The following is an 18344-nucleotide window of genomic DNA, read 5'->3' on the forward strand; positions in this document are numbered from 1 at the left end:
AAGGTGCATTATAGTTGACACATAAATTAACACTTAAAGTTTGTTATGACTAAGTCATTCTCCTCAAATGCTGTTGAGCTTATTTGATATATAGCATTTGAGCCCATTCAGTTATGAAAAAGTTGCATAATTAAGATATGATTTACAGTTTATAATATATATTTTATTATATATAATGTGTGCATTTGACATCTAGATTAACAGTCTACAGTTGTTTTTATGACTGTAAATCATTCTCCTCAAATGCTATTGACGTTAGAAAAGTGCAGGCTAAACAAATATTGCATGTAGAGACAGTCCCTAAATGTGCGAATATCAAACGTCCAACGTTAAGTCAACTTTATGCCATATTTTTTAGTTTCGTTTTCCTTTCTCTGCGGAGTATTGCTGATGTCTTTTCACGGGCATAGATGTCCATCCATCCATCAATTAATTGCATTCAGCCGCATGAGATGCGAGCGGTTGCAAGCGCGGATGGAAGAATGGCGCCTCGTTTATTTATTTATTTATGTTTACAACTGGGATGGTGGTGCCCCCCTGGGACTTGGTGCTCTAAGCAAACTGTGTACTCTGGATACAGGGAGCAGAGTTACTGAAACCAAGCATATCGCAGGTCCAAATTCATGACATTCCTTAACAAAGGATGTCAAAAATGACGTCAAAGCTAAGGTTATATTGTATTTAGAAATTTAAGATCATGAGGCAAATAATTCTGGGTATCATACTCATGGATTTCAGAATGGCCACAAGAGCTATTACAATATATGTCACACCCATTCTAAATTCTGTTTGTCTGTTTAAAAGGCATTTGCACAATGGAACATGGGACAAAGCAATTTTGTCCCCTAGTAGGGGAACAGATACAGTCTTGGAAACCTAACTGGTTTTAACTTGTTAACACAACATCTCACCACTCTATTAAGGGACTGTATAAAACATTTAGCCAGATCAGTTTTAGGTGTCTTGGTTTTCATTTAGAATGACATTAATCACAGATTTATCTCTCATTAGATGTTTTATTGGACCAATATTGTACCATTGTTAACACTCTGATATTTCAACTCTACAAAGTCTTGTTAACAGATAAAAAACATATTACAATAAGGCTGACAGTGGACACAATGCCAATCTTGGTTACATGCATTTGAAGCAAATTCTACAAATTCAAACAGAAGTGCTAATGGGGTCTTTAGATCTAAAAGATAAATTGATTAAATAACTATGATATCTTATTTCATTTCAGAGAGGAATTTTTTTTTCTCTCTAAAAGAGTTCAGAGACCGTTCAATCTCCTCTTTTAATTGATCTGTAAACATTGTTACACAACAACTAACTTAAGTGCATTTTTCTGTCATCAGAAATCTCAGTGTTACTCTCAGAGTAATCATACAATCAGTCGGATTCAAATTCAGTTTGTATAAAAGATAAAAACATCTAAAACAAATATTAAGTATTTTCAACAGCCGGGTAACAGAACATCTGAACTAAATTCTGCTTTTGAAATTCTAGAAAATGTAAGCGTCAAAATGATCATTTCCTTTTTTATATATAAATTAATCCCAGTATCTGCCTCATTAAATCTGTAGTTGATAACTCAACTATCCAGCACCAAAAACAGGAAAATAATAAGTATTGCTATAGTCTTGAAGTTGGGTTTAGTGAAAGCCACCAAATCACTTTTAAAATGATAAAAAAACTACAAGGAAAAAAATCCAGTTGACTCAAAAGCAAAGCATTCAGGAACTTTCCAACAGTGGTTATACAAAATAAACAAACATTTATCATAAAAGTGAAAGTTAAAGACTACTATAAAAGCATCATCAACATTGGTGACTTTAAAAGTCAAATTAAGCCATACATTTTTCAATTTTTAGAACTTTAAAATTGCACCATATGGAGAATTTGTTATATAGTCATAAATGTATGCGCAGAAATGGCTTTGTTGTTAAGATGCTTTTAAAACCATTAGCTCAAAGCTAATGCCTAATTCACATTACTAAAGGTGTTTGACACATTAATAAAGTCTATCGGTTTCACTATCAAATTATCTCTTCAATAAGGCCCATTTAATTAGAATAGAAGAATACAAACTGTTCTGCTGATCATGTACTTGGACCACAAAAGCATGAGCTTAACTTAGGTTAAATGGCAGAAGTGTTTTTATATTTTATATATATATATAAAATTAGTCATCCAATTTCATTGCTAAGGAGCTCTAATATTTTCAGAATCAATTTCAATGCAACTTTTTCTTTCCAGCTTATTTTTATAGGGACAAATATTTACTAGCAGCTTATGAATAGTGAGTTCACAAGACCTCTCCCTTAAAATTGAATAGACATACTGTAAGTAACAGATGACTGGCTGAGTAGACATTCAGATATAAACACTAAATTGATAAAAGTAATACTAAAAAAATCAGTACTGAAAATGAAGTAATGACCTGTATTATGCCTCTCTACTTGATACTTAATTACAACAAATCAGAGCAACGGAAAGCATTATACGGCTTCAGTAGGATTATGGTTTTGTGTAAAATGGATCAAATTCAGGGGGTCAATGGTATGTTGGGATTGCCAAGATCTTAAAAACTAGGACCAAGGATGAAGTAAATTAAGGTTTATGTCATTTAAAATCTCTTGCAATGTGTTATTAACATCAGTGTCTGTAGAGGGTGCTTCACCAAGGTCATCCTCGACACTCTCTGGAAAGTTTTGTTGGAGGCATGATGGTGAAATGTGGGGAGAGGTTACAGGAAATGTATTTGGAAAAGAGCTCTCGCCATCGATGTCCAAAATACTGTTAAGAAAATCAGCATCAGTGGTAGAGCTGGAGATCATTGGAGACTTCTCGGACCCTTTGAGCAACACATCATCATCACCCGCATCAGAAGAGGAAGGAGGGTCTTTTAAACATGAAGGAGATGAGAAAGCAAAAGAGAGAAGTTATTAACTCAATAGCTGCATTACAATAATAATGACTTCATGTATTTCTGATGCTGATTAGCATCATTTTTTAAAATAAAGTTTCCTAAAGGAGGTTTTCACAGCTCTGCCATAGAAGAACAAATTTTAGATCCCGAAAGTGCCTTTCAATAAAGAACCTTTTTTTTTTTCTTCTTCTTCATAGAGTGAAGAAAATCTTCATATATTTATTTTTTTACTATAAAAACCTTTTGTGTGATGGAAAGGTCCAATGGATGTAAAAGGTTCTTTATGGAACCATAAATGCCAAAAAAAAAAAAAAAAAAAAAAAAATCTTTTTTCTTATTACTGTTGGGTCAGTTTAGAGATGCACAATATATCGGTACCAGGTAATTAGTCAATTTTAGAATTTTATTACTTTTTTGCATTATTTTTTTTTTTTTTTTGCATTTTTGAGATGGATATTTTGTAAATGTTATCTTTAGCAAACCTCAAAATGGATATCCATTTATCATACTGTACATCATAATATAACATATCATAAATCATAGTTATTCATTTATGTAAAAAAAAAGCTATTTCAGCTATTTAGCAGATAAAAATAAAATCAGTTGCAAAAATATTAGGTAATTGATATTGGTGCATCCCTAAATTGTGGCATGCAACATGCCAAAAAAAAACAAAAACAAATGTAAATGTCAAAATATTCATTTTTCATACTGTACATTATAATACAATCATTTAAAACAACTCAGTGTAGTTTTTTTATGTAATTTCTTTTAAACAAAAGGGCACAGGATTTTAATATCGGCTATATCATCATTTTATCTATACTGGAGCATCCCAAATTTTCCATGTGCATGTGGCATGCAAGCTCAAGCTTCCATAAACATTTTTCAGTCAGTGTTACCAGAATGGTTAGGTTTGTGTTATTGAAATACAGAAACACTACAGTCACCACCCACCACACAAACAGAAGGTCACTTTCACACAAACAGAAGGTGACTTTGCACACAGTGAATCAAATGCACTAGGGTAGGGAAAGAAAGGAAGAGTCTAAACAAGATGAAGTTGACTGAGCATCTGAATGAAAGAGAAGCATCCATAAAGGTAACATCTGTATTCATCAGAAAGCCTTTTGCAACCAAGACACATTTGGTGATTATCCAGCGAACGAGAAGAGGGTTAGGGTTGAGCTGATTGGATTTGGAAGGGCCGTGAAGACGAGTCTCACCTCTGTCCTGTGTGCACAGGTCAGACTCTGGTCCCTCTCTGATGCCAGAACAGCCATTCCTGCAGCAACAAAGCCCAGATCACTCCAGTAAACAGCAGAACAGCCCTCTCAGTGTCTACTCATTCCAGAGTCTTAGGGCCCTATTTTAACTATCTAAACGCAAAGTGTAAAGCGCAGGTGCACTCAGGGCGTGTCCAAATACACTTTTGCTATTTTAAATGACAGAAAAACAGTTGGCGTGCCCGGGCGCATGGTCTAAATGGGTTGTCCCTATTCTCTTAATGAGTAATGGGTGTTTTTTGGGCGTAACGTGTAATAAACCAATCAGAGTCTCATCTTCCATTCCCTTTAAGAGCCAGTTGCGCTCGTGCCATGACGGATTTGCTATTTACACGGCAGAATTTGGCAAGCGCAAAGACAGGACACGTCTCCGAGATGAAACCGAGCTGCTCATGTGCGAGCAAATAGCCTAATTCTGATACATGCGATGACTATCCATTATGACATGTAGGCATTGTACAGGTCCTTCTCAAAAAATTAGCATATTGTGATAAAAGTTCATTATTTTCCATAATTTAATGATAAAAATTAAACATTCATATATTTTAGATTCATTGCACACCAACTGAAATATTTCAGGTCTTTTATTGTTTTAATACTGAAGATTTTGGCATACAGCTCATGAAAACCCAAAATTCCTATCTCAAAAAATTAGCATATTTCATCCGACCAATAAAAGAAAAGTGTTAATACATCAAAGTCAACCTTCAAATAATTATGTTCAGTTATGCACTTAAAAATTGGTCGGGAATCCTTTTGCAGAAATGACTGCTTCAATGTGGCGTGACATGGAGGCAATCAGCCTGTGGCACCTCTGAGGTGTTATGGAGGCCCAGGATGCTTCGATAGCGGCCTTAAGCTCATCCAGAGTGTTCGGTCTTGCATCTCTCAACTTTCTCTTCACAATATCCCACAGATTCTCTATGGGGTTCAGGTCAGGAGAGTTGGCAGGCCAATTGAGCACAGTAATACCATGGTCAGTAGACCATTTACCAGTGGTTTTGGCACTGTGAGCAGGTGCCAGGTCGTGCTGAAAAACGAAATCTTCATCTCCATAAAGCTTTTCAGCAGATGGAAGCATGAAGTGCTCCAAAATCTCCTGATAGCTAGCTGCATTGACCCTGCCCTTGATAAAACACAGTGGACCAACACCAGCAGCTGACATGGCACCCCAGTGCAGGTGCCTTGATACAGCACTCTGGGAACAGCCTTCGTTCAGAAATTTATTTCTGTGTCTTACCCTCTCGCTTGAGGGTGTCAATGATGGCCTTCTGGACAGCAGTCAGGTCGGCAGTCTTACCCATGATTGCGGTTTTGAGTAATGGACCAGGCTGGGAGTTTTTAAAAGCCTCAGGAATCTTTTGCAGGTGTTTATAGAGTTAATTAGTTGATTCAGATGATTAGGTTAATAGCTCGTTTAGAGAACCTTTTCATGATATGCTAATTTTTTGAGATAGGAATTTGGGGTTTTCATGAGCTGTATGCTAAAATCATCAGTATTAAAGCAATAAAAGACCTGAAATATTGCAGTTGGTGTGCAATGAATCAAAAATATATGAAAGTTTAATTTTTATCATTACATTATGGAAAATAATGAACTTTTATCACAATATGCAAATTTTTTGAGAAGGAAAGTATGAGTATGAGTATGTATGAGTATGTGTATGTATATACACATGTATGAGTATGTGTGTGTGTGTGTGTGTGTGTGTGTGTGTGTGTGTGTGTGTGTGTGTGTATATATATATATATATATATATATATATACACACACACACACACACACACACACACACACACACACACGTGTGTGTATATGTGTGTAAAATTTAAATTAGCCTACAAAAAAAAAAAAATCTTATGCAATGCAATCCTTTAATTTGTTAATATTTGGCATGTTTGTGTGCTGCTGTGCGTCCCTGTGTATAATAAGCTGCGTGTACGCTCTTTAAATAACAAAGAAAAAACATTGCGCCAGACTTTAGACCAGGTTTGAGTTGGTCTATGGCGCAGTCTATTTTCAGCTCCTTAAAATAGCAATATGCCAGCAATGCGCCTGAACAAACCTCTTTTTTAGACCATCACGCCCATGGGCGCAAAAATGAGCGCAAATGCATTTGCTAATTAAATGACGTGGCACTGGACGGGAAAATGTGAACGGCGCCGGACTGAAACTAGCAAACAGACTTGGGTGTATGATAGGGCCCTTACAGTCTGTTCGCTCCTGAACTCACAACAACACAGGGATGGTGTACTTATCTTCAAATAATATTGTGGTAACATCTTGAATGCTGTAATCTTACAATGTGAACCTCACATCATTAAATGGTAACTTCTAGCAATAACCTGTAGAACTTATACACAGGCAGCAATAAAAAGTATGGCAAAGTACATCTCGTTTCTAAGGCCAAGATATAATTCATTTATCTGTTTCCACTCCTTAACAAACATCAGCAGGCTGTGCTGAGGATGAAAATTATGCTTGCATGTATGCAAGACTAAATTTGCTGTAATGAAGCACTGAAATAGGTCTGGGAGATACATTCAGCTCACAATAAATTAGATGGTGATAAAACAAAACAATATCATGAATAGTTTAGTAAAGCGCTTATTTTGTTTTTGTAAATAAGGTCACTATTTCTTCACAAGTATTCAAATATGAGAGCATAATAATAATGCCTATGGATTAAAACACACATCAACCCAATCACTTTATTTAGCGTTTGTTTGTTTTTTATTTACTGTTAACACTACATTCAGATTCATTAATCAGGATGAATTCAGTCTGATTGAAACAAAAGTTGTGCATTTAAAGAAAGGTTAAAATACCAAATAGTCAAAACCAGACCAGAGATAGCGCTGTCATAAATGTTACATAATCATGCAAACACTCAACACACAAATATAAACTAATAAACAAATACAGACTTACTCATTAGTGACAAAAACCAGTTTGGTTTTGAGATACTTCAGGTAAGGATTCTCCTCTGAAACAAAAACATCACAAGACAAAGAAAATGATTTTGTGTTGAACTAAATACAGCAGAAACGATTTAGTACCTAGCTCAAACTAATTTATATATATATATATATATATATATATATATATATATATATATATATATATATATATATATACACACACACACACACTAAATTTAAAAAAAGAAAGAAATCAAAGCTCTAATATGTTGATTAGGGTTGTCAAAAAATGGTCAAAGTGTAATATTTATACACAGATTTGTCAAATGTTGTAAAAAAAACAATTATAAATGTTGAAATTGTAAAATTTTAAGTAGTAAAGCCTGAAATTGACCAAATTCTAGACTCACCTTCAGTCTTTTCACTGTAGTATTTGCCGAAAGCCTGGTCTTTGGGAGTGTTCGGGTAAAGGTAACACAGTGGGTTAACTGGAATATTTTCTGCTTCCATGATTCGAAAGTTGCAGAGGATATCAGGTAGAGCAATCTGCTTTAGGTCAGTACTGGTGAATGGTTTCACTGTTTGCACACTCGAAGAGCCTAAAAAAAAAGCATCGTATATTCAGACATTTTGCAGGACCCTAAGTGACCAAATATTTAACTATGTATATATATATTTTTTTTCATGTATCTTTAATGACATGGTTTACCATCATTAGCGTACTGCACCCAGCTGAACGTGATTCCTCCGTCTTTGATGCTTTCGCTAAAACGCAACAGGAAAGTGCCGTTCTGCTTCTTCTTTAATAAAAGTCTTTCCTTCCCCTTGCTGACAAAACCCATTATAGACCTATAAAACAAACAAACTTAGGTTGGAAATGAAGATCTATCCATATATCGATCTATCTATCGATGGCATCCATACCCATCACTCCACAGGTCTGACAGGTAGAGTTTAACCAGGTTTAGAATGCCATCCAGCCACACCCACAGGGTGAAGTTTGTATCAGGGAGGTTCTCCTTAAAAATCACACACAGACAACCATGAGAAAACAAAACCCTCATACATTAGCATCAGGCATTTTACAAAGACCTATAAACTGTGTTTAATTGTTTATACCTTACTGAACTTGGTCCAGGATATCGTACAGTTTTCATAGCTTTGTTGTTTACCTGTTTATAAGAAATATTACATTATTAACATATTCAAGATAACTTTATGACCTTTATATTTTATGATCTATTAATAAATGAAAGGTGTGGCATGTACATACCAAAGAGCTTGATGGCAAGGGTCTCCAACTGGTCATTGTCTAGACCACGTTTCCCACAGGAGAGAAACTGCCAATTTAGCATTTCCCCAAACTGTGGCCAAGTGGCTGCAGGAGAGCTTTCAAAGAACTTGACGTTCTAGATGCACCCACACAAAAGTTATTAACAGTTATTTTAGTGATGCAAATATGAATAAAAACAGCTTTTCATGAGCCAAAAGTAACTCCTGCTCCTGACCTCGGGATCTGGGCAGAGCATGTTGAACCACAGAACAGACGCCCAAGCGCTCTGCTGCTGACTGGAGTTTGAAATCACAACAACAGGAAGAGAAGAGATCTGAGATGGAAAAAGGAAGCATGCTCATAAAAGCTGGACTGGGAAATCTATGGAAGTTTACTGAGAAGAATGTTTTCAATGAGGAAAAGATGTCTCACCTCCAAAGGGACAGACAGGCCTTGATAATCAAACTGGGTCTGAAAAGTTATTCTGTGCAGCTCTTCAGTAACACTCAATGAGAGCTGCATAAAACACACAACAGGATTTACAAACAGAACTCTACTTATCGCTTTGTCTCCTATTCTGATCATTTTAAATACAGTTTTGCACAACTCTTTCAGTTTTGTGACTCTTTTGCACTTTCACACTTGGCTCTTTTGGAGTGCTTGTTTCATAAACCTGGTGTGGTTTGTGATTTTCATAAGAACATTTTGGGTAGGTTTTGAAACGTTTACTTGTGAGGGCAAACCAACCCAAGGAGAATTCAGTGCATTGTAACAATTGAAGTCTGTCCTGGAACAAACCAAATAATCTACACATGTGGAAACACTCTTAATCTGTATTGCCTCTGGTACTGGGTTTATACATGTTACATGCAGCAATGTAATTACTAGCATTTATAGTTCATCCTTAGAACCTTTAGAAAACTCACATCATTGATTCCTTTTCCTCCACCACCAACTTTCTGGTCTTTTAAACTCTGTGAAAAAGCACACATAGACAATGCTTAAGCTTTTTATTATCGTTTTATCATAATGACCAAAATCTGGTTAAAAATGTAAAACAATCCAATACCAAATAATCAGATGTTATTGTGCCAATGCTTAATGTCAAATGAACAAAACATGAAAAAGGTTTTAGTATGTAGTAATGACATGTTACTTTTTATTCATTCAAATGCACACTGGAAGAACTCACCAAATGTCTGAAATCAGCAACCATGCCCCCATTCATACTCTCAGCCATGTTAAGGGCTTTACTCAAGGTACCCAGCACATTAAATTTCCGAAACCTACCATATAAACAGATTTAACATGTTATTTAAAATCAAAGTCAAGGATTTGCAGAGTGGAGCGATGGGAAAGTGTGTATGGAAACACTCACCCTTTCAGTTGTGAAGTTGCACTAAAAATAAAAACAAAAGGAAGAGAAGACCATTAGAATTCATAGTTCTAATCTTTTTTAAAACCATATCAAAAATCAAACCACATATATCTAACAAGAATGACTCCCAGATTCTGTAGTCTAAGAAAGACAAATCATACCATTTGAGGAAAGAAAGACGGTGATCTTACTTGTTAACAGAAACAGACACCTTCATAACATGGTTGAGTTCAGGAACTTTATATAACAATCTGCATAGAGGAGAGTTATTGTCCTTTTAGGTCTGAGGGAAAACTTTTTTTTTTCTCCATCTCAACTCGAACTAAACTTTCACAAATATTTCCAAGTACAGGACAATACACTAAAATGAATTTACATATTCTCAATGTTTGAAAGTATATACCCTAGTCACAAGCAATATATGTAAACAAAGAATCTATAATGATCATTACTATTGTTATTAGGAGCAATACTGATTTTCACTGTATCACAGGTGGCAAGTAATGTGCAGTATAATGTTAGAGCCTGACCTGACTTTGACTGAGAACTGAACATTTGTGCGCAGCAACAGGAGGCCTCGACCTTGCGGCATGGATGGCTGATTCTCTACAACAAATGAGCTAAAAACACACAAACAAATAATGAAGCACATAAGCATGAAGACAGAGACGTGCATGTTTTGTTGTGTACATGTTTGAGTGTACCTCTTTATTAGTTGGGTCAATAGTGTCTCCAATCTACTCTTTAAAGGGGGTTTTCGGACCGGTATGGGGTCATTTTCGTAGGTCATCTTCCCTACCAGCTCATCAAGCTTCTGTAAGAACATCTGCAGCTGGAACATGCACTCTATAATTTGAGTGAACCTGCCGAAGACCATAAACATCTTAAAAGTAGTTCTGAATGGTGTTTGTGCAGATCATCACTAAGAGAAATTCATGAGCGGTTACCATTTCTCTAAGTGTTCCAGACTTGTATTTTCAGGAGCACCAATGCAGGACTTCTGTTGTCTCCGCTTCCACTCCACCAGTTCCTCATCTATGATTGCTGAGCGTAGAACATCAGCAGCGTCCAACATAGCCGAGATATCAGACAGGAAGTTCTGAGACAATGACACAAGAACGGCATGGTTTATAAATATATATATATATATATACATATATATATTATGTTTTAGGTTTCTTTTGAGTTAGTTTCTCTGGCAACCTAATTTCAAAAGTTTAGTTAACAATAATAATCCGGAATAGAATAGACATGCACACACAATTTGCCTACCCTTCTGCAGTTATCAAGTGTATTGAGCATCTTCTGAAGCCCTTCTAATTGCTTTTTCTTCTCTTCTTCAGTACAAACTAAAGACACATTAAACATACACACATATTAACACCACCATATATAGAGAAATCAAAGACAGTGTGTTTAGTGTGCAGCCTCACAGTCCATTAGGTGCGTCTGATATTTAAAATCAAACTCATCCTGCTGCTCCTCCAGACACCTTACGCTGTGCTCCATCACCTGTTAAAAGAAACAATGAATCATGCTCTTGAACAAACACGCACACCCACACACACATACCTGTATAAGTGTATACTCACAGACACACACCTCTACTTTGGTCTTAAGGTCTTTTAACCTATTTTCTACTTGTCTCTGGCTCTCCAACTCCATTGCAGCTGGCTGAACCTGCAACATCTGCACCTGAAACATTGAGAGAGAGAATCAGAAGTGACTGATGATGATGCTGATAATGAGAATAATAATAATAATGATACTTTAAGTCACTAACTTGCTGTGCAAGCTCTGCATCATTCAAGATCCCTTTCTCCTTCACCAGGAACCAGTTGATAATAGTAGCAAGAGTATAGGGTTCCTCTTGGTATTTCTGCATACAAGCAAATGTAACCCATCAGCCCATAGCTGTCAAAAATGAATGCTCTACAATCAAAAACTATTACCAAAAATATATTTTTCCAGCTGATGAATAAAATAATAGTTGACATATAAAGCATAATCATGTTCACAGTGCACTTGGAAATAAAAAGAACAATACTGTCAGTTGGTTTGGATGGCAACATATTTGAGGCTATATTTAATGTTCTTGGTGTGAACAGGCCTTTAGTCTACCAGTATAGTTTTTATTTGGCAATTTTAGAGCCTCACAAATCCAAAGAGGGCATCAGGCATGATGGTTTTGGCAACAGATGTACACTTACCTGAAAGTTTTGTTTGTAGCGTCTGAAATTACGCTGCAGTAGAAAACTCTCTCTCTCGTGCGCAAAACGACTGAACTGGTTGTCCAGATTCTCTAAAAGCACCTGAAACAGGAATGCAGCTTGGGAAGAGTCCCGAGAAGCACGTTCCCTGCAACACACAAGGACAGAAACTTAACTTGTTTCGCCTGGTTGATACTCCTTGCTGCAGCTGTGTGCTTCTCCTTATCCATGGTTATTAATACCTTCTAGGATACTGAATTATAAGAATCAATCTACAGGTTTTAGCTCTTGCTCACATAGGGAACGCACTCACCAGTCCTGGCCCTCGATCCAGTGTGCCAAGTAATGTCTCACATCCATTGGGAATTCATCTCCATTGTACAGATCAAAAGCCCTCTGTGAATACACTGTATCCAGCTGCTGCAATCGCTCCCACTGTGTCATTCTACAAAATAATTACAATAATAAACATTTCATGTTTGCCGAAAGATCAAGGACTAGTCAGCACTGGACCAGTCCTGCCACTACTTTGCAAGTCAAATGTCAGAAAGGAATCGCTGTTCCAGTGGTTATTTTTAAAAACAAGCCATGGAGAGAAAACAATTAAACCAGATTTGTTTGGAGTTGAAGAGCAGAATAATAACGTATGGCATGACTCTTCAACCTGACATTTTTGTGCAAATGGACTGGCATATTGAGTCAGCAAGACATTTTCTTGTATGAAAAGCACAATAGAGATTCTTAAAAAATATATATATTTAGACACTTAAATCATTTATAATGTTTCAAAAGACTCACAATTCAAAAAAAAATTATATATATATATATATATATATATATATATATATATATATATATATATATACTGAAAAAAACTTTACTATTTTTTTTTTTACAATATTACAGTTTTACTGTACTTCCACAGTAGTCCATTTCCACAGTCATCATTTCCATCATATGATGTTATCAGACAAAACACGTAATTTGAGATCTGTTTGAAATTGTGTCAAAATGTCCATGCTAAAAATGACAGAAGACATATTAAAGTATTAACAAATTAAACTAACTAATGGGAGTAAAAAACGTGTTTTTGAAGACCGTTTAAATTTCCACAGGGCCAAATGTGCCCAGGACTGAAACACATGCTTATGTTACACGCTCTCTGTCCTCACGTGACACAGTTCCTTCACACTGCCCTCAAACAACAAACGGAAATACTGACTCAAGAACCGCGTTTATAACCAACCATGAGGACAAAACGTTACACCACGGTCATAATAAAGATAAGTTATAGACTACTAATATACAGTAATCGTACACTAATCCAATGCATTTGACAGCATATGACTGATGATGACGACTAAATAGCCATTCCATGATGAATAACTGTCATCTTAGCGCCTTAGCGTATAGTAAAATATCAATAACTTACCTGAAACAGCCGTCTGCCGTTTGAAGAACTTATCGTCAAACCTCAGTTTGAAAAGTGTTTTCTCCAGACATACAAGAAAGACAACAACAGTCCTGAACTGAACATCAGCTGACTAGAAACACATGACTAGCACTTCTCAGGAAACCGTCGGCTCTTCACTAAACCCCCCTCTGCTGTGCTTTTCTTCTAGCGCATTGTTCTTTTCCTCACCTAATTAATTATTAAATCCCACCCATCTTGTTACGTAGAGAACCTTCGCATCAGTTCATTGGCGCAGAAGGGCACACTTGACAACCATATTTGGTAGAAGCTTCCGTCAATCAGACTCAGAGCGGAGGGGTGTTGATAGAACGTCGGTAGAAATGAAACCCTCAAGCTCTCACGTTCCAAGAAATGAGGAAGTGAAAGTCAATGGATGGATGTACAGAAATGCCATACGATCTCAAAGCATTTTATTTATTTTACACTATCCATATATAAAATACGATTATACATTTAAAAAAAAGGAGTTTACAAACTGAGTAGAAACATTTCTTTTTGATTTTACGTGCAACTGTTATACATTAACTACATATTCATATTCAAATAACTCTCATGACATGTAATTCTGGTTTTATGCTCTATCATTTCTGTTTATCTTGTATTCTACTAGTAGTGCTCTGTTCCTCCCAACGATATAATAACTTAAATATTTTCCATGATTGACGCAAGTCAAAGTCTCAGCTGAAGCTGGAGAACTGCTATATTGAGGTTATAAGCGGCTACTGGTCATTCCTGTTATGTACTACCTTTTGAAGTCTGTAACTAATTCAAGGGATAGTTCACCCAAAAATATATATATGTCGTCATTAATTCACCCTCATGTCATTCACCCAACAAAATATTTTTTGTCTTTAATTCACCCGCATGTCGTTCCAAACCCATAAGACCTTCATTCTTCTTCAGAACACAAATTAAGATATTTTTGATGAAATCTGAGAGCTTTCTGAACCAAACAGCAATGGAACTACAACGTTCTAGACCCAGAAAATTATTCTCGTAGCTTCATAAAATTAAGGTTAAACCACATCACATGGACTATTTTAACAATGTCCTTACTTTCTGTGCGCAAGCTCAGGGACTATTATGACAAATACATTGAACATATTTCATAAAAAGGAAGTCTTTTGAAATATTGATTGTATTATGTATTGTATTACAATAGTATAATATATATAAATCATACAGAGTTCTTTAACTTTCTATATCAATTTCTAAAAAAGTAGAATGTTGAATGGAAAAATGCTAAAATTAGCTCAAGTTTGTGTTGTTATTTTTTTCCCCACCAGAAATTAGGTCACTTCGTTCTAATGTCATTAAATACCTTTTGGATATTAAGGTATTTATAACTGAATGGGAACATATTTATTATGACTGAACATATAGACCAATAGAGTGATCTAAACATTATTTAATACAGTTGGAAAAATCCTTGAGGCCCTGGAGCAATGCAACTGTTGTTCTTGACTCTCTTCATCGGTTTCTCCTTGGTCTTTTATTGGACAGCGATAGTTCTGTCCTCCCAGCTGTTCTGGTTCATTACAAGGTCAGCTTCCTCTTTCATGCTGTTCAGCAGATATTTAATCCCTGCCTTCACACCTGTTTTTAACTCCAGCCCCCAACGCTTAACCGGCAACTCCTGCGGTTCCACCCGTTACAGCCATGAGTGCGTCTGTGCCCAGATCCACAGTGCTGAAGATGCTCTCTCTTTTGCAGTGTCATAGCAGCTAACCGAAGCATAGTAAACGGCTGTTCCCAGATTATACAGTGTGGAGACTGCCAGAATCCACTCCACTACTGTATACACTTGCTCCTCTTTTTTAACTACACATTTATGCTGAGGGTCTTCATATTTGTGCCAACGTACAGATCTCACCTTGCAAGTTTGAATCCAGCTCTCAGAGTTAGATGAAGGCACTATGCGGCTTCCAGGCCTCGAGATAACACGCTAATATCCAGAATCACCATCCTGGGTCACACCTGTACACTGGAATCCCAAGCTTCCACAAGCCTGCCGTGCTTCCTCAAGACACAATTGCTTGCTCTGTTCTGCAGCCTGCCCGAGAAACCGAGTACCTTTCACCCTCACCCAGCCATTGCATTGCCCCCTATTCCTAACTTTACTCTCATCTTTCTCACCCACCTCAGCTAGCTGATGAATGTTAAATATAACAGCCTGTAAATGGCGCTGTGGAGTTTTGAATCCATTGGTAAAGCTGTGATGAACCATGTGTGATGAATCCCTCTCTTTACCCCTCTTAATCAGTACCAGTATGTCCTATAAAAATGTATGTGTATCATTTTGCCCCAACACCACATATAGTTGCATTACCAACACTTGGGCTTCAAACAGACATACTGCTGACACCTGCACTGGCACCATTGCCAACCCTAATAGCTCTTGAGAGAAACCCTGCTGAGAGGCTGAGAGTTACAAGACCAATTGATGGGCAGCAGAAAGATCTCCAACCACTTGTGATTTTTTTATCTTCTTGAAATATTTCTGAAGTGACTGAAGGCCTCAGTTTGCTTTGAGGGAGTGGAGCTCTGCCAAATATCATATCGGAAAGCAAGAGCTGGATGAGAAGTAACCATTTGAGTTTTGAGTTCCTTTTAGCCATGTTGAACTATGGAGACCTGCAACATGAAGCAAATCATGGTTTCTGAATTTAAAAAAGGAGAAGCTGAATGTGTTGAAGGAACCGTCCACCCCAAATTGAAAGTTTTGTCATCATTTTTATATCTCCATGTCATTCTCATGTATGTATTTTTTTTCTTCTGTGGAACACAAAATGTGATATTTTGATGGTATTATATTTTATGTTGGTAACTAAACAGTGTCAGGTCCCACTGACTTAGATTTTGTCCATACAATGGAAATCAATGGCACATGAAACTGTTTAGATAATAACATTCTTCTAAATATATTTGGTGTTCCAGAAGAAAGTTAGTCATGCAGGTTTGGAACAGCATGAGGGTGAGTAAATGAGGTTTCATTTTCATTTTTAGGTAAACTGTCCCTTTTAATTGTGTATGTACTGTCCATGAAGCTGTTTGTGTAAATGCTGTATCTGCACAAATATCTGCAGGAGAGATAACATGAGATATTTGTGTATTTGTGTGCTTGTTGTTTTCAAAATGAAACTGGACAAAAAGAAGTAAGGAAGGTAAGAAGAAAAGAAAATAGATGAGCACATCTTTTTTTAGACTCCTGCCTCTAAAAGTCTTTCCATGCTATTCTACATACTCTACACTTTCGGGCATATATTTAGCAAATTTTCAAGTTTTGAAATAAAATAATGTTAACTTTGCTTTGTTTTGCAAATGTATTATCTTTGTCTTGTTCGTTCAGTTATTTATATTTTATATTTTGTTTTTAAATGTTCTATAATAAGGTTCCATCATATAATTTTAAAACATGCAGTCTGTCAGTAAAAAAAAAAAAAAGAAATACTAAATTACAATGTGTTCTGGGTGTTTTGTTTATTTACCCTCATCTCAGGACCCCCTCGATTCCTCTAATCATTTCTATGCTAGGCGATTATGATACATCTATTATTAATTAAAGTAACACCAGGGCTTGATGTGATTTTTCTCTTTGGTCCGTTGTAGTGAATATGAAGGATATATTTGTTGGGCTGTTAGAAACACTGTGTCTAGTAAGTCTGTGATAGGAGATGTAAATAGCAAACGGGGTATAAAAATTGCATTAAATTGAGGTTAATTTATAAATAATTGTCTATATTTAGAGTATGTCACTACAGTCAAGCAAACCGATCTACCTCGTTTGTAACAGCTGAATTTTGCAGAGTGCAGAATGAGGGACAGACAGAATATTGCAGCGAATACACTGACCTCTAGCGGGCACTGTGGAGAATTCTAATAAATTAGTATCCTTAAAAAACTAGCCCTACAGTATGAGTTTGTTTTGACTATCAGTCATTCCTGCTTGGAGAGGAGAGGGAAGAGGCAACAGTTTCTTAAAAGACAGAAAGGCTGAGGTAAGAGTTTATCTAGTTCAAATGAAGTTCACTTTAGCTAGAATGTTAAAATGAATGGTCTTTCTTTTTAGGAGGTTTCTGCACAATTTAATAGACTATATTTTTATCCATGATGGTTTTGCTGTGGTGTATGAAGCCTGATCTCTTCTGTCCAGAACTCATCCCGAAGAAAAAGTCAAGTCTTTTTAAGATAACCGAGCTGTATGAGTTTTAATTTATTGTCAGTGTTTATTGCAGTACTAACATTGTAGTAATTAATGTTGGATAAGAATTAATTTAAGCCATTAAGATTTCTGAGTATAGAAAGCACCAGACTAAAATCAGATAAAGGATGTTTTGACAGATTTACTTAGATTTCAGGAATGAAAACAATCCTGGGATGAAATGACAAATGTAGAATATGTAAGCCACGTTGTAAGTTTTCGTGCTCATACAGTACCTTAATTTGAACATATGCTTTTTTTTAAAGAGATGGAAAAAATATAATTGTATTTATTCATAGAATAGACAACATGAAAACAGTTTACTGTAAAATAAGTCTTAATTTATTATTCCTCATTCAATTATTCTTGGTCACACATTTGCTTCCCACAAACTTTTATAAATAAAAGATTGCTGTAGAAGTACTACACAAAATTCCCGTTGTACATAATTCACAACATCTATGTGTTACTAAAGACTCAAAACCCATAATCATTCCATTAACAATTTCAAGATGTAGACAATTTGATTAAGGTACTAAAATAAAGATATTTTTGCTAATAATGACAATAATCTGTATTTTGCCATTTGTATTTGCTTATTAGATTGAATCACTTCAAAACCATTCAGTTCTACAATAAATGCTAAAGTGCCATTGTGCTTGGAGTGG

The 18344-nt window shown here is 36.0% G+C and overlaps 1 protein-coding gene and 1 pseudogene across 3 annotated transcripts; both read right to left on the bottom strand.

The window, feature by feature from the left end:
• Positions 1-996: 996 nt before the first annotated feature.
• On the bottom strand, positions 997-13617 carry LOC113050351 (signal transducer and activator of transcription 1-alpha/beta-like). Of its 3 annotated transcripts, XM_026213230.1 has the most exons (24): positions 13434-13617; positions 12315-12446; positions 12002-12149; positions 11575-11670; positions 11394-11486; positions 11225-11303; positions 11064-11140; positions 10739-10890; positions 10496-10654; positions 10322-10411; positions 9983-10042; positions 9792-9812; positions 9606-9699; positions 9340-9387; positions 8846-8929; positions 8649-8747; positions 8414-8549; positions 8260-8312; positions 8065-8159; positions 7850-7989; positions 7551-7739; positions 7151-7205; positions 4159-4217; positions 997-2905 (listed from the first exon to the last, which is right to left on the bottom strand). In XM_026213230.1, the coding sequence occupies exons 2-24, from the start codon at positions 12443-12445 to the stop codon at positions 2592-2594; spliced, it is 2472 nt and encodes an 823-aa protein (XP_026069015.1). In that variant the 5' UTR covers position 12446; positions 13434-13617; the 3' UTR covers positions 997-2591. The 3 variants fall into 3 exon arrangements, with proteins under 3 accessions (XP_026069015.1, XP_026069018.1, XP_026069017.1); XM_026213232.1 differs by lacking the exon at positions 4159-4217 and having other exon boundaries at positions 2747-2905; XM_026213233.1 differs by lacking the exons at positions 12002-12149; positions 12315-12446; positions 13434-13617 and having other exon boundaries at positions 11384-11486; positions 11575-11592.
• Positions 13618-14967: 1350 nt separating this feature from the next.
• Positions 14968-16033, bottom strand: LOC113051175 (uncharacterized; annotated as a pseudogene).
• Positions 16034-18344: the final 2311 nt, after the last annotated feature.

This window comes from Carassius auratus, chromosome 31 (genome assembly GCF_003368295.1).
Source record: "Carassius auratus strain Wakin chromosome 31, ASM336829v1, whole genome shotgun sequence".
Lineage (NCBI taxonomy): Eukaryota > Metazoa > Chordata > Actinopteri > Cypriniformes > Cyprinidae > Carassius > Carassius auratus.

Coding starts and splice junctions, on each gene's coding strand:
- LOC113050351 (XM_026213230.1), bottom strand. CDS start 12,445: ATGACACAGTGGGAGCGATTGCAGCAGCTGGATACAGTGTATTCACAG. Junction 9,388..9,605: donor TTGCTGATTTCAGACATTTG/GTGAGTTCTTCC, acceptor GCTTTTTCACAG/AGTTTAAAAGACCAGAAAGT. Junction 2,906..4,158: donor CCTGTGCACACAGGACAGAG/GTGAGACTCGTC, acceptor CATGTTTAAAAG/ACCCTCCTTCCTCTTCTGAT.